The sequence below is a fragment of the Athene noctua genome, chromosome 19 (assembly GCF_965140245.1).
Source record: "Athene noctua chromosome 19, bAthNoc1.hap1.1, whole genome shotgun sequence".
Taxonomy (NCBI): Eukaryota; Metazoa; Chordata; class Aves; order Strigiformes; family Strigidae; genus Athene; species Athene noctua.
In genome coordinates, this window is record NC_134055.1 from 5,018,065 (window position 1) to 5,032,030 (window position 13,966).

The 13,966-nt window shown below is 37.7% G+C and overlaps 1 protein-coding gene across 3 annotated transcripts in view; it reads right to left on the reverse strand.

The window, feature by feature from the left end:
- Window positions 1-319: 319 nt before the first annotated feature.
- The window catches only part of GOSR1 (golgi SNAP receptor complex member 1), a 30,917-nt gene continuing 17,270 nt past the window's right edge, over window positions 320-13,966 (reverse strand). For all 3 annotated transcript variants that reach the window (XM_074922941.1, XM_074922940.1, XM_074922942.1), the window contains 3 exons: window positions 12,302-12,331; window positions 3,454-3,536; window positions 320-2,122 (listed from right to left, as the gene is read on the reverse strand). In XM_074922941.1, coding sequence (XP_074779042.1) covers window positions 1,998-2,122; window positions 3,454-3,536; window positions 12,302-12,331 — 238 coding nt within the window. In that variant the 3' untranslated portion in view covers window positions 320-1,997. The remainder of the gene's footprint in view (window positions 2,123-3,453; window positions 3,537-12,301; window positions 12,332-13,966) is intronic.

Consider the following 13,966-nt stretch of genomic DNA (forward strand, 5'->3'; position numbering starts at 1 on the left):
TAAGATTAAATATATGCACCAAATAATCAATTAAGTCCAGTAAAAAGACTGGTTCTAAGATTAAATAAGTGAATTTATTTACGGTACTGCAGATCTCATATTGCCAACTATATAGCAACCAAATCCCACAAATCCTAAACAGAAGCACGACTGCTGATCAGGGTCCCTTAGGGTGGTGGTGGAATCAAAGAAAAAGCACTGGGGAGAAGAGGTTTGATCTCCCAACACACAGATTCATTAATAAACCTCCTTTATCCATCAAGGTTTTTCATAACCCCCCTTTTTGAACACTTCATTTCAAACCAGGAACATTCCCAAATCAAACAAATAATCACCCTTTATTTAAAAAACAAGCCCCACAGTTTTACACATATTAATTCCAAATGCTTTCTAATCCCAACAAGACGACTGATGAGAAGCCTTTGCTGACTTTTTAGCACAAAGTTATTAGTCTGCAACTAAGCCTTCAAATTCATACAAACATTTTAGGCGCAACTGTGTGGTTCTGCACACTACACAGGCACAAGTCTCTACTCCCTCCAACAGGTATTTCACAGACACTATAAAAAGCAGTAAAAAATTGTGGCTGTCCTGCTAGACATTGTTCCAGAAGAGAACCTGGAGACTATCTGACATTTGTGGGTAATGGCATCCTAGAAATCTGTTAGAAGCACTGTAAATTGATTGAGAAAGGAGTTAATCAAGTCCTTCGGAAGGTATTACAGTGCCTCAGTTTGAATTTATTGGGTTATGATATGCCAGATGGAAAAGAGCTGTTGAAAGAGCAGAAAAATCTGTAATTTGTGAATCTGCAATGTCAAAGCCATTCCTGACATCAGCTTTGTTTAGAGTCACAAACACAACAGGATTCTTGTTGCATGTCTGGACACACAAAAAAAAAAATTCTCCCCCCAGAAAATGGTAAATAATAATTGTTTCACTATTCATACATTCAACTCTTTACTATGAGGAGTTATGGCCAAAAATTATGCACGCAGATACATTTGCCTCAGGTATGACCGTCATAATTTTCATTTCCAATTGACAGTTTAGATTATATCCTACTTATAGTGTAAAAATATTAACGCTATTAGAATAACTTTATCTAAATTACAATATAGACTTTTCAAACTGCTTATCGTGTCTTTATAAAGACCTTTATGATGCCAGCCAAAATCAAAGTATTTACACCCAAAAGACTACTCTTAGGTGAACTCATGTTTGGTCACTTCTCAGATGACTGAACACTATAGTAAACAGCTGCTAGGACACTGTGCTCCCTTTTTACAAAGGGGGACTTGTTAGTCCCTTTAAAGCCACAAGAAACCTTACAAATCTTCCTCAGAGGGTAGTTTATTTGTATTCTGTGCAAAAAGTGAATTGAACAACTTTTTTTTTTTTTGAACTTTGAGGAATTTGTGTGAAGTACAGTTTTCACAGCACAAGTTATGCAGAAATAACCAGTATCTCAACCATGAGTTAAAAAGAATTACAGAACATGTATTTAGTAGTAAAGCAACCCGATGGCTTAAAGCTGCAATATTCTCACAGGGTGAAAGTGTTCAGTACTGTGCTTGGCTTACAGGGGAAAACAGCATCCTGCTGAGTTTCCACCCCAGGCAAGCGTTACAATCTTTTTTTCCACTTACCAGCCAACAACAGACCTCCCCAGCACTGCTGAGCACAGCAACTGTTCTATCAGTCCTGGTTAGTGTCCCATATTTACTTACCTTTGCAGTGAGAAAGGGAATTAAAGACAAACAAATCCCACAAAATTTAACCAAAGGAAGATGTATGGCAGGGAAGGAGAAACACTGCAGCTTCAACCCAAACCCAGTGTCGCAGTCTACCATCGTAAGCTCTAGACATCATGCTGATACTCCCAGCCATGACGAGCAGGCTGTTGGAAGTCTGTCACTTCCCCCACTCCCTTTTCCTTGACTGGGGGGGCAGGGATGGTGGTGATGAGTTTAGCAGAGTCCAGGGGGGAACATCCATCAATGAAAAGCATATAGCAGCAGTAAGATGGTACAGATGCCAATAATGCCACCCAAGATGAGGGAATCTCGTCGTTTCCGAAGGTTGATCCTTTGAATCAGGCTGTTCACTGCTGGAAACCGATCTTGAAGGGGTTTGAGTCAAGGTTGTATCAGCAAACAGTATTTTCACTAACATGCCTCAAAGTCTGTATGTGGAAGTCTCATTACTGCAAGAAATGCAGACCTACTCTCAAGCTGGAGAAAGCAGATGCAGTAAAAAACCCCTGATGGATAGTTAGTTAGCAGGATTAGTACCTCACTAATAACAGACAACCCAAGAGAGAAAATAACATCTCAGAGTTCACATTTACACAGAATTCATCACCTTATCACCTAAATTACCAGCACTTGATATACTTTGTTCTCCAATACATGAGGCTTACTTACTTTTAATAACTGTATTTAAACAAGAATTTTAAAAAAAATAAAGAGTTTATTAAATAAAGAAGTTACATAAAACATCTGTGGAATTTATTTAATGGAATTCTATTACTGGTGAAGGGATGAACCAAAGGCATTTGACTGAGAAAATCATGCATGTTGCATGACTATGCAGTGTTCAAGTGCAGCACATAAGGAAGAACTCCTCCTAATGTAATATCATAAAGATGTAAATCTATCTTTTAATGTACAAAATACAATTGCCAACAAGATAATAAGTTTCAGAGCTTCATGTCTTTGGAACCAAGAATCTTTTAAGGCCAAAGCTTATTGGATTTTTTTTTTTTTTGTTCTTGTCAGTTGCTAAGAACTGTAATGAAATTTATGGGTTACCAAGATACATCTCTTCAGGATGTAATCTGTCTAATCAAATGATGCTAATGTTGTTCTTTGGGCCTTTATGACAGAAAGGAAGGAATAGTGGGAAAACAACAAACATGCACAAATTGACAATCTGGCACATTCTTTAGCCACGAGCACAGAATATGAAGAGAAACCAACAAGCCAAAATCCTAATATCTACAAAACTGTGACAGACAAGAGGACGCTCAGGTCATTAATACTCTTAGCTGTAAACCATAACAAGCAGCAATGTATGCCAAGCTTCAGTTCTAGACAGTCTTGAAGGCAAAAAGTAAAATGAAATTACGCTTCTACAAAATCATATAGCAGTGAAGGCCATAAAATCCCATTGCAGATCTCTTACCTGAAAATTAAGCTCCATTGATTTATATGCAGTTCAAATTTGAGTAAAAACAACTTATGCACCACATTCATCATTAAGATGCATAAGCGAGATTATCAAGTGAGACTGCTAAAAAAAAAAATGGTCTGTTTGTCACCAATGACAATACCACTACAGGTCATGCAGCCACTGACATTGCAAAACATTCCGATCCCCAAGTGACAGAGTGAAAAATTGTACTATACCTCTTGTTATGCACTGGCAGCACAAATTTTTAGGAAAGGATACTCGCCAAGGTATTCATCTTGCTTTGTATCGACTTCAACATCCCTCTTTGAGAAGTCATATTTTCTTTAGTTGCCATGGCGATGCTGAAGAAAGAAAAAGAGTGGATCAAGTTGTTGGTGCTAAGAATAATCTACAGCTAAAACAAGAGGAGAGCAAGCAGGCAACGCTTCTTTAGAGAACAATGAATGAGGTGAAGTAACATGAATGAAATCACTTTTTTTTCCATTAATCTCTATCCTGTACACTTAAATGATTTCTCTTTTTCTATAAGTCATTAACAACTGAAAACACTGCGATTTCTTGAAACAGGCAGGATTTTGGCATATCTCTCCCAGCCCCAACAAAAAATAGTACTATGTTACAAGCAAACCTAAGGGTTTCTTTTGGCATAAGTTTTAAATTTAGGAGTTTGCTTCATCACAGAAGCCCCATACTTACTTTGACTCTAGAGAGCATATGAAACTTCTTCTCTGCCATCCGGATATGATGGTTACAGAAGTATGAAGCAAATAAGAGCTGACTCACAATTAAAAATCAATTTGCAAAGCGAACATGCTGGCTGAGAGGAGATGCAAGTGCAGTTTGAGACCTGACACAGCTCATGGAGCTTCACACAGGAGGTTTCTGGACAGTCAGGCTGGAATAAAGAGTCACCAGGTCTTTGAAGACATTTAAGCACAATGAAGAGTTGGGATCTGCTTGCTTTGACTCAAGATTAATACTGTCACCTGACTCCAGGTAAGTGGGCAAAGCCTGGATTCTCCTGCATTAACATCTCTCCCCAGCAAGCCTGATCTGACTGTTTTCCATAAGCTGGAATTGAGGGAGCTGGTGTATAATGCAATCATATCAAATGATGCTTCCACCACAACAGCACAGATATTGAGCTTTGGTCCTAAGAATATCATCCATGGGTATGTAAGTTTTCATACTCCATTTCCTTACTAATACATGGTCCAGCTGTATGTACTTTATCCAAATATAAGAACACAATATAGGTGAATATAAAACAATTTCCCATTTAAAATGTGATACATTCTGAAAGTCGGAAAAAAAGCAACTGTGCTCTTAAAAATAAGACATTTAAATGAAGATTTACAGAACTACTCGGCTGACAAATATTTTTCGCTACGTTAAGTTTCTCTTCAGCTCGTAAAACAAAGAGTTATAGGAAAATGAAAGGGTAGGCTACTACTTGTAGCCCCAGGTAGTATTTCTTGTAGCTACTTTGACACACTGCAGACTCACATCTAGAGAAACAGTACATAAAAGTTCAGGCTTTTGAGATACAGTGCTTAAGAAGGAACAGTATGACAAATACTGCTCTCCTTGGCTGGCATGCATTTCAAAAATAAAACAAAGTAGGACATAAATACAACATGGCTGCACAATAACTCAGAAAAGGTCACCTATATTGCTGCTGACTGTACCTACATGAATAAGAATGATTAAAACGAGTTCTTGGACAAGTTTGTCAGCCTTAAATATGGAGAAAGAATGTTCTGGAAGAATAAAAGTTAAGTGGAACAAGACAATACAACAGCTATAAATATGTGAAAAGGGAACTAAAGCTGTGATTTCAGAAGAGAACAAACAGACAGGAAAATGCAAAATGTTTTTCACCCAATACAGACATCCAAATTTTCAAGAGCATTTAATGCTTGCTCACACTCAGTGTTTGTATGCAAACACGACACAAACATCACAGCTAACCTGAGAATTCTTTCTAAGGAGAGGCAGGTACAAAGCACCAAAACACAGAGTCCAAGCTCAACATTATTCTCAAGTCCTGCAGTATAAACTGGACATTGCATTTTACATAAAGCCTTAGTATTTACTAAACTGCCTGAATACACGTGTTCAATACATCAGGTCCTCAAGCACTGTTCTGTACTGAATTTATCTGGGTTTCAAGGTTTTCAGCTTATATTTCCGTAGCAGCTAAAATGTTGAAACACCAGTTGTCCAGATACTAGTACTAAAGACTTAGGTTGATTTGGCATTTTGGTACTGGAAGGTGATAAAAAAAAAAAAAGCACCTTTAACCACCCTAATGTATCTTTCCATGTAAAACTGGTACAAAAAGTCACACACACCAATTTGTACACTTATTAAACACAGAACTGGCATTCCTGATATTTTTATAACAAAGACCATTAGACACATTTTATTTCAAGTTTCTCTCTGAACAAAACAATATTTGGAACGAGCAGCTCTGGATCATTCGATGTACCACTGGCTTCTCTACTAGGACACCACAGCCAGTATCACAAGAATAGCTGACAAAACCCAGCAGAGCCAAGCCTAACAGCTGTCCTTCAGGATTCACAGCGAAAGGTCAGTGCCACTGTTCACAAATGTCTTAAAAGAAGAAAACAGGCCAGATCAATGATCCCTAAAGCATTTCTGGAGCAGCGAGTTCCTTTGGGCTTGCTTCCATTATATCTGCCTACTCCATTTCAAGGAGCCCTTCAGCCTTCCTAAAATGTGCCAGGCAAACTTTATGGGGAAAAAAGAAAAAAAAAAAAAAAGAAAAAAAAAAGAAAGAAAAAAAAAAAAAAGAAAATGAAAAAATTTGCTACCACCTCTTCAGGTGAAGGCTGCCTTTTCCAACTCTGTTTTTGCCCATAAAAACTAAGAGATCACCATGCTAAAGCCCGAGTGTTGTAAGTGGTAAGATTTTTTTTTTAGCAGCAGCAGAATACCTTGGAAAGCAAGACAAGTTCATCACACAAACATATGTGAGACACAGGTGACAGAAGGGCCAGCCTACGGCTCTCGCAGCTTTCAGGTCACAGAAAATACTCTCTCAAAAGTTCTATACAGTAAATTCTTTTAAATAGAACAACATGCATTGACAGGGCAGATCAATATATTATTTTAAGGTTATATCAGCATTCTGGTAAACTTGGACACACATTAGGAAATCCAGAGTTTATCAGTCATAAAGAGAATATAAACAGTTTGGTAATATGTAGGCAAAACCCTGACATTTTCAATCAGCAGTTCTATGATTAGAATGCTAAATCTGTTCCTAAGTTTTAAAGTATTAGGTTTAAAGAAACAAACAAACCAACCAAACAATGGAAGTTTCAGGGCAGAACTATGAAAAACCTTCAAGTATTTTTTTATTTACAGACAGCTATCTAGCGTAGTTTCTTTTATACTTTTGAAGTGCCAAATCAGCACAAAGTGAAAATGAAACTCACAGTTAATTGGAAGCAACTGGGCTTGCAGTCACCTCCTTGGTGTCTATAAAGGAGTTGCTACAACCAGTTAACCAAAGCTCTTAATTTCTGCAAAAATAATGAAGAAAGTCTACAGAGCCTCTCCTCCTAGACTGTCTAGTACTGAACCTCAGCACACTGTGTATGCTTGTTCCTGGGGAATATACCAACTCATCTAACCCATAAATGCAACTGATTTATTTGATTATACAGCACAGCCTTTTCAGGACTAAAATTAGGAGAAAAGTTAAAATTAGATTAGATGAGAAATGAAGAATCAAATCATTGCCTACCCAACAGTGCATGAGTATACAAAGGAAAGCATCTAAGAGAAGGTGTTAACAGAAATTCTGAACAAAGAATAAACAGCTGTATATCAATATAGAAAAAAGCAGTCACCATCAAGGGCTGAAAAAGGGGCTACAAAATCAGAACAGTTAAGTACATCAAACCGTATCACATGCGTGAAGATATGGCATTTGACAGATTATATACATTTACAACTCAGCACACTGGTATTTTAGTTCTCTAAAGTAAAAAGCAACAAACCTGCAAAAACATTGCATTTTCTATTGAGAAGAGCATTCAGGAAATTTTGAAGTACTAAGAATCAAGTTGGAAAAAACCCCATCTCCTAGCTGTACACAGGAAAGATTCCTCAGTAACCTACAGCTTCTTATCTTACACCCCCACACTGACTTGATACTTGTCCAGATAAAGTTTAATACAGCATTTCTCAAAGCACTTCTGAATTAAGCCACATGTTTTCATAAGATGCATCCAATGACTAATTAAGGCATCCATTAATTTACAGATGTGAAAATACAAAATGACTGCCAGGATATAAAGTGTTCCTGAGATACCTCCAAAATGCCTTTAGAAATAATTATTGCAGATTATCGTGGAACACAAGGTTCCTGCTTTAACATCTGAGGACTGACACTGTCCATTTCGTATAAAAAGGCAGAATGTAACTGTTTAAGTTTACATAATACAAGACTGAAACCTTCTTCCTTTCTTTTATCCAATATTTAGAAATATTTAGCTCAATGGGCTAAGTTTTACTGAAGAGCTCTGAAGAAAAAAAAATAATTGTTGTGAATATGATATGGTCTAGTAATGAAATGTAATTCTGATATCCATGAACAAGAGTTTAACTGGATTCTAGCTACCATTAACAAGTCAAAATTAAAGTAAAAAACCCCACTGTTATTCATGCATAATTTGATTACTCAAAACATGAGCTGGTTTACCTAAGCCTTTGTATCTGTAAATGAGACTATTAAATTTAAGAACTACCAGAAAACACGCAACTCCTGAGGACTAGTCCACTGATTTGTCTTGTACAATATTTAGTACTGCAGCTTCCTCATATCCTTCATTAGACAGTTTTGGTTTCATTCCCATCCCTAACATATGCTTATTGGCTTACTGTTGCCATTTCTTCACTGACAAATGCATTTAAAAAAAAATTAATCATATTCTTCCCATTCACAATATTGGCCCCATTTCGTTAGTCACCACCATAATCCCCCCAGATCAAGGATACCTTATTCTTAGGTTTTAAAACTTCTACACAACATTTACAATAAAAGATTAAACGCATCTTACTGGAATCAAGATGACCCTGATTTAACGTTTCATTTGGAAACTAGCATGAACTATTCTCGGTGCTGCACTGGCTTGAACTACTATAGTTGGGTGTAAACCAAGTTTCTAAAACCAGATGGTATTCTGCTCCCTCTATTTAATATTAAAGCACTGCTGAAGTACAACATTAAAGACTGCTGCACTACTGAGGAAATCTCTTCTAGGTAAGCCTGAGGTCACAGCCACGAAGAGCCCACCCATCTCTCCCACAAATCAGCAGGAGTATCCCAAATTCCTGTGTTTGCAGACATACTTTCTCAAAATTTCACTTACATTTCAAGTTTGTCCTTGAATGTTCAGTAGGACTGTGGGTATGCAAGCAGCCAAATTTCACTTCAGAAGCAAAATAACTGATATTTGTACACAGTTTTCAGTTTTCACTGGCACGAAAAAGGGCAGAGTAATAAACACTTCTAGCTATTACCACAGTCAAACTAATCTAACATGCAGAGATACACTTTTAATGCTGCTTGACTTGGAAGCAAAGTGTTTTTACCTAGACAGATATTTAAGCCATTAGGTATTTTCACCCCACATAGCAGCGTATTATCAAGTGAAACGGACCAAAAAGTCAATTCCTTGCTTCACCCATTGAGACAGCTCAATCAAATCTACATTGATGAAGAACTAAACCAAAGCTTTAAAGGAACAAGACATGTTTTGAAAAATCAAATAATTGATGTATTACTGGAACTTATCCTTCATTTTGTACTCCATGAATCATACCTGCTCATTTAAATTCATGACAATGTCTATGATTAAGGGAATGGACTCTGTGACTCTGCACAGAAATGCAATCTCTAGTTATTAACTGGTAAAAATTCTGATTATATTGATCATTCTTTGCATATACATACATATATGTTCGTATCTATAAATATACACGTGTGTATAATATGCATACATACACACACACAATCTTTCAAATTACTTTAAAGACTATTGCGTCTTTTGATGAAGCCTAAGATGAAAACAAAAGGAACATTCCCCCAGAAATGCAAGTGATTTTGCCTAGACACTCTGGCAAGGCTCTTCTGAAAAGAGCTAAGGCTCCAAATCTAATTCATGCCTTTCCATTCCATAAAGTCAAGATTCAATGCAATTGAATCTTTCCCTTTTATTAAATCCTAATTATTATCTAAAGAAATACCCAAACTACATAAGGAGATGATTTTTAAAAAAAAATTAAATCTATGGCTTCATAGTGAAATAGTCCAATCTGTGAATATACAAACACTGACAAATCAGCCTGAATCAGGCCTCAGAAGCAGTAACACAATAAGAACTTGTCACACTGTACATGCAAAACTATAAAAGAATTCAAACTGAGCCAACCTAAAAATGTAAGTTGTTGGAAAACAAAAAATAAATCATTTGCTATTTTGGAAAAGTGCTAATGTTTGAAATGAAAACCTGAGAACATCAAACATATTAAGCAAAATCTATGCTTATATTTAAATATGGCCAACAGAAGTGAACACTGTTCTAAAAGAACTGCAGTATCACATCCCACTCGTTTCTGGAAAGAAATATGCTGCAGTAAGAACCCGTGTCACGTAAATAATTTTTAAATTGATTAAAAGTTTAGTACTAACAAAACATCTGGAACGACAGCCCTACTCATCACTTTAGTTACTGAATCATTTCAGCTTAGGTACCCGTAAATCCTCTTGCACATATGTTTGCTCCCGTGGAGGAACCACACGGAGGAAGACTCAGGCTCTGCACTTCCTCGGTTCTCTTTGCTACAGAAAGTTAGAGCAAGGGTTTCACAATTCGCACTAGCTGTAGTGTCCCTGGCAGTGGGGTCAGTGGTGTGCAGCCTCTGCACACTCAGAAAAATGCTTTCCAGTGTTTAGAATCACTGCTTAATAGCAACCCCTAAAAATATAAAAGTGATTTCTTGACTTCCTGAATTACACCCAAATAATGAGTAATGAGCTACAGCATATGTAAACCTTGAAGACAGAGCAGTATTAGTAGCCAGAATAAGCTAATTACATCTGACTTCACTCAAGGAATCTGCATTTGAACAGCTTCCCCTGCACAATTTCCTTTTTTACTTGGTTTACAATAGATAAAGCAATTGGTAATCAGAAGCTGAGTACATTTCTGTCCAGTGAAAAATCACTTAAAATGCAGCAGGGTTTACCACCAATTAATAACATACCTGAATACTTGCAATTACTGGGGATGACAAGAAAGAGTAAAACAAAAGATTCACCCTGGTTTCAGAGTCGGAATTGAATTAGGATAACATAAATGAAATTACATTTCCTACATTTCCTGCTCAATGTAGTTACTGAACAAGCTCTTTTTCTACAAAAAGAAACACAGAACATTTTTGGCAACAACCACAACAAGAGGTTCATTTACTATAGATAATAAATGGTGCAACGAGGAGTGCAGCCTCTTAAAAAAAATCAAAGTTAATTTATTAACAGAAGGAGCACTTCCAGTAAACAGCACCAAGCGGCTCTGAGCAGTGTGTGGTGGGGTCTGCTGGGTGAGAAGCAGTCACTGTGGAGATAGCCCATCTGTAGTCAACTACGGGACTGCAGCTGATGCAAATGAAACTCCAAGCAGTTTTAAACCAGCCAGAACACCTACTGATGGCACCATGGAGCTTCTGAGTAGGCTCAGGACTGAGGGAGGAACCTGGTGGGTGATTCAGGTGGCTGCCCAGTTCCTGAGCTCCAGTTTGCTACAGCTACATGCTCTTGCACTGGTTAATCGACATGGAGGTTCGTATCACACATACAAACACTCTCAGCTTCTCTACTGACACACAATCAAGAAGCCAGGCGAAGAGCTCAAGTGATAAGATGCGAGTCATGCTGCAGGATATTAAGCTTAATAAATCACCGTATGCTGTTTAATGCTCTAGTTACTGGAGTGGCAGCAAATCAGAGATTGAACAAATGTTGAGCACTTTTATGAGACAGAAAAGTAGCACTACAAGCATGGCAATAAAGGAGAGGATTTTTAATCAGGAAAGGACTAGAACCCAAAGGATACCAAATATTCTCAATAACTGTGCCAAGTTTGGCAAATATCTTTATGAGGCTGTGGTGAGATTACAGTCACATTTTCAGACATCATTGGACTGACCACTTCTGTTTCACCACTGCACATTAATGTGGTTTAACACGTTCTTCCACCATGTTAATTATACTGAGCCCACTGAATGTACATAAGCTAGCCAGCCCTTAATGGACATAGAGCCTTGCTGCACTTATAATTACTCTTCTTGATCACTTATGCCAGTATATGCATTATCTGAAAGCATATCTTGCTTTCTTCCTTTTTTTTTTTTTTTTAAAGCAATAATCTAAAATTTAAAACCATTAAGTCAGGCACTCTGAATTATTGGTTTGCAAAATCCCAGAGTTCAATGGAAGATTAGGAAGGGCACAGATGATAAAAGTAATTTATGATGCTATGGTTCTAAAATTTCTAGATCAGTTAGAGAAGGTATTGCTCAAGTATTCAAACCACATAAAAAAACCAAAAAGATAACTATACAACAGCAATAACCTCTCAAGCCCTTGTGGTAAAAACCCTTACCTACACCAGCTGCACACTAGGGTGCAGAATACACTGAAGGATTACAGAAAATCGTGTTGTAGAAGAGTGTCACTGTGAGAAGAAACAACATGACTACTAGAATAGCCCTCAACAACTCAACCTGAGATTCACTCTGCTCGATCATTCCCTTTGTTTTTGTAGGGGCTATTCACCTTCGAACGGAAACACAGATTTTCTAAACTAGGATGAATAAAATATTGAAGTAACACCATTATGTCAATATTAAATAGAAAAAAAAATAAACCCAACCACCAGTTCATTGTAATACCGCCTATGAGCTGTAAACAATAGTTATTGTATAAAGTGACTGATATCTTTAGACACAATTCAGTCTAAACACTGATTGTACAGAAAATAATGAAAATTAGTAAGTTCACTCCTACCTTATTGTTTCTTCTATCAGTCGATCTGAGCTGAAAGCCAAAAGAAAAAAAAAAAAGGCAGTTAAAAAAAGTAACAAGCACTAAGTATTATTTTAGATTACTAAATCAATGATCGCCATATTACGAACCTTAACAAATTTGCCCTTCCAATGTCTTATTTTAGGATGTTGCCACTTTTTGCTACTACATAGATTTGGTATATCTGATGAGAGTCTTTGGAGAAAATGCACATAGTGTCCTCTGGAGCAGCATTTCCCGTCTTCAAGAGCTCAGGAGAACACACAAGGCACCGAGAAGTCCGAAAGAGGGGAATGGGCTCCATGATTCATGGCTAATTAATGTTAACTGAGCCTGATGTGCACCAGGTGCCCAGGACAGTTCAGAGAGGAGTAATAAAGAAGGAAGTACCTAGTTTTATTGCTTTTTAATCCTGGTCAGTCCTGCCCACCCCTTCAAAAAACATAATTAACAATAAAAAGCTGAGACTTGGTTCCAGGTAATAACATCTCAGAACACTGTTTCAGAGCTAGTTTACCAAACACTGTTTTACAGTGGTTAAGGAGGCAAGTTCTTTCTATAGTAATACCAGTTGGATGAGAATTAAGCGATGCTTATGGGAAACAGAATACACGCCATCTGTAAGAGAAAGACCTTGATAACACGTGCCCCTTCCCCCTCGCTACCACATATTAATCAAGTTTCTGTGTAGCATTGCTGGGAAAAGGCCAGCCTAAAATACAGCACCACAGAGAGAACATTTCATTAAAAAACACGGATGTGCAAGATTAAGGTGACAAACATGATCCTCAGAAGACTTGAGCGATTTCTCTTTTTCTGTACTTAACTTCTTATAGACCGGATTTAAATCACTGTTTTACAGTCAATTAAGAAATCCCAGAAAAACATATTTTGTTACAGCAATCACTATCTCAAATGTAACACTGACATAGGCTAGGTGACTGCATCATCTCTTCCCATATTGTAGAAACAACGATGCATCCCTGCAATTGCTCAGTTTACCCCACAGATTTATGCAAACTCCTAGAACTGGAAAAAAAACCCAACAGTGAGTTTGCAGTTTAAGAAGAAAATCTGACAGAAAGAAGTTCTGTATTGTACTGGATATTGCTTCCAGTACTAAAGCAGAATTTATTGCTGCTAAACTAAAAGGATTAAAAAACACTGGAAAGGCCACGACTGTCTTCATTTTCCACCCTCCTTGTTCCAAGTGTTTTGCCACCTCAGGAAGGAAGGTACCAACGGCCTCCGGCGCAGCACAGTCCTGCCTCTGACTCAGCCAAAGCTGCCCGATTTGGAACTTTTCTTCTACCCACAGAAACTCTGGAGATCCCCCCACACCTCCAGCTGGAGGCACGGTGAAGGAGCACGTTGTGCAGCCTGCACGCACGTGTGTAAACTGCTCGGGGTGGGGGAGATGCTAACAGAATGTCCTTATTTGTCTGTGAAGAGGAGTGAAAACATGAAGGTTGCTATTTCAGTCTAGTCCATGGCTTGAAATATGGAGACAGCACACAGAGCACTAAAAATATTTTGCCCAATTTTAAGTTGAGAGGGACTCAAATGGGGCAGCAAACACTGAAAACACTGGAACTGGAACCCTCCTTTCTGCTCCTAAAACAAAGTCACAGTCCAAAGATTCACGTC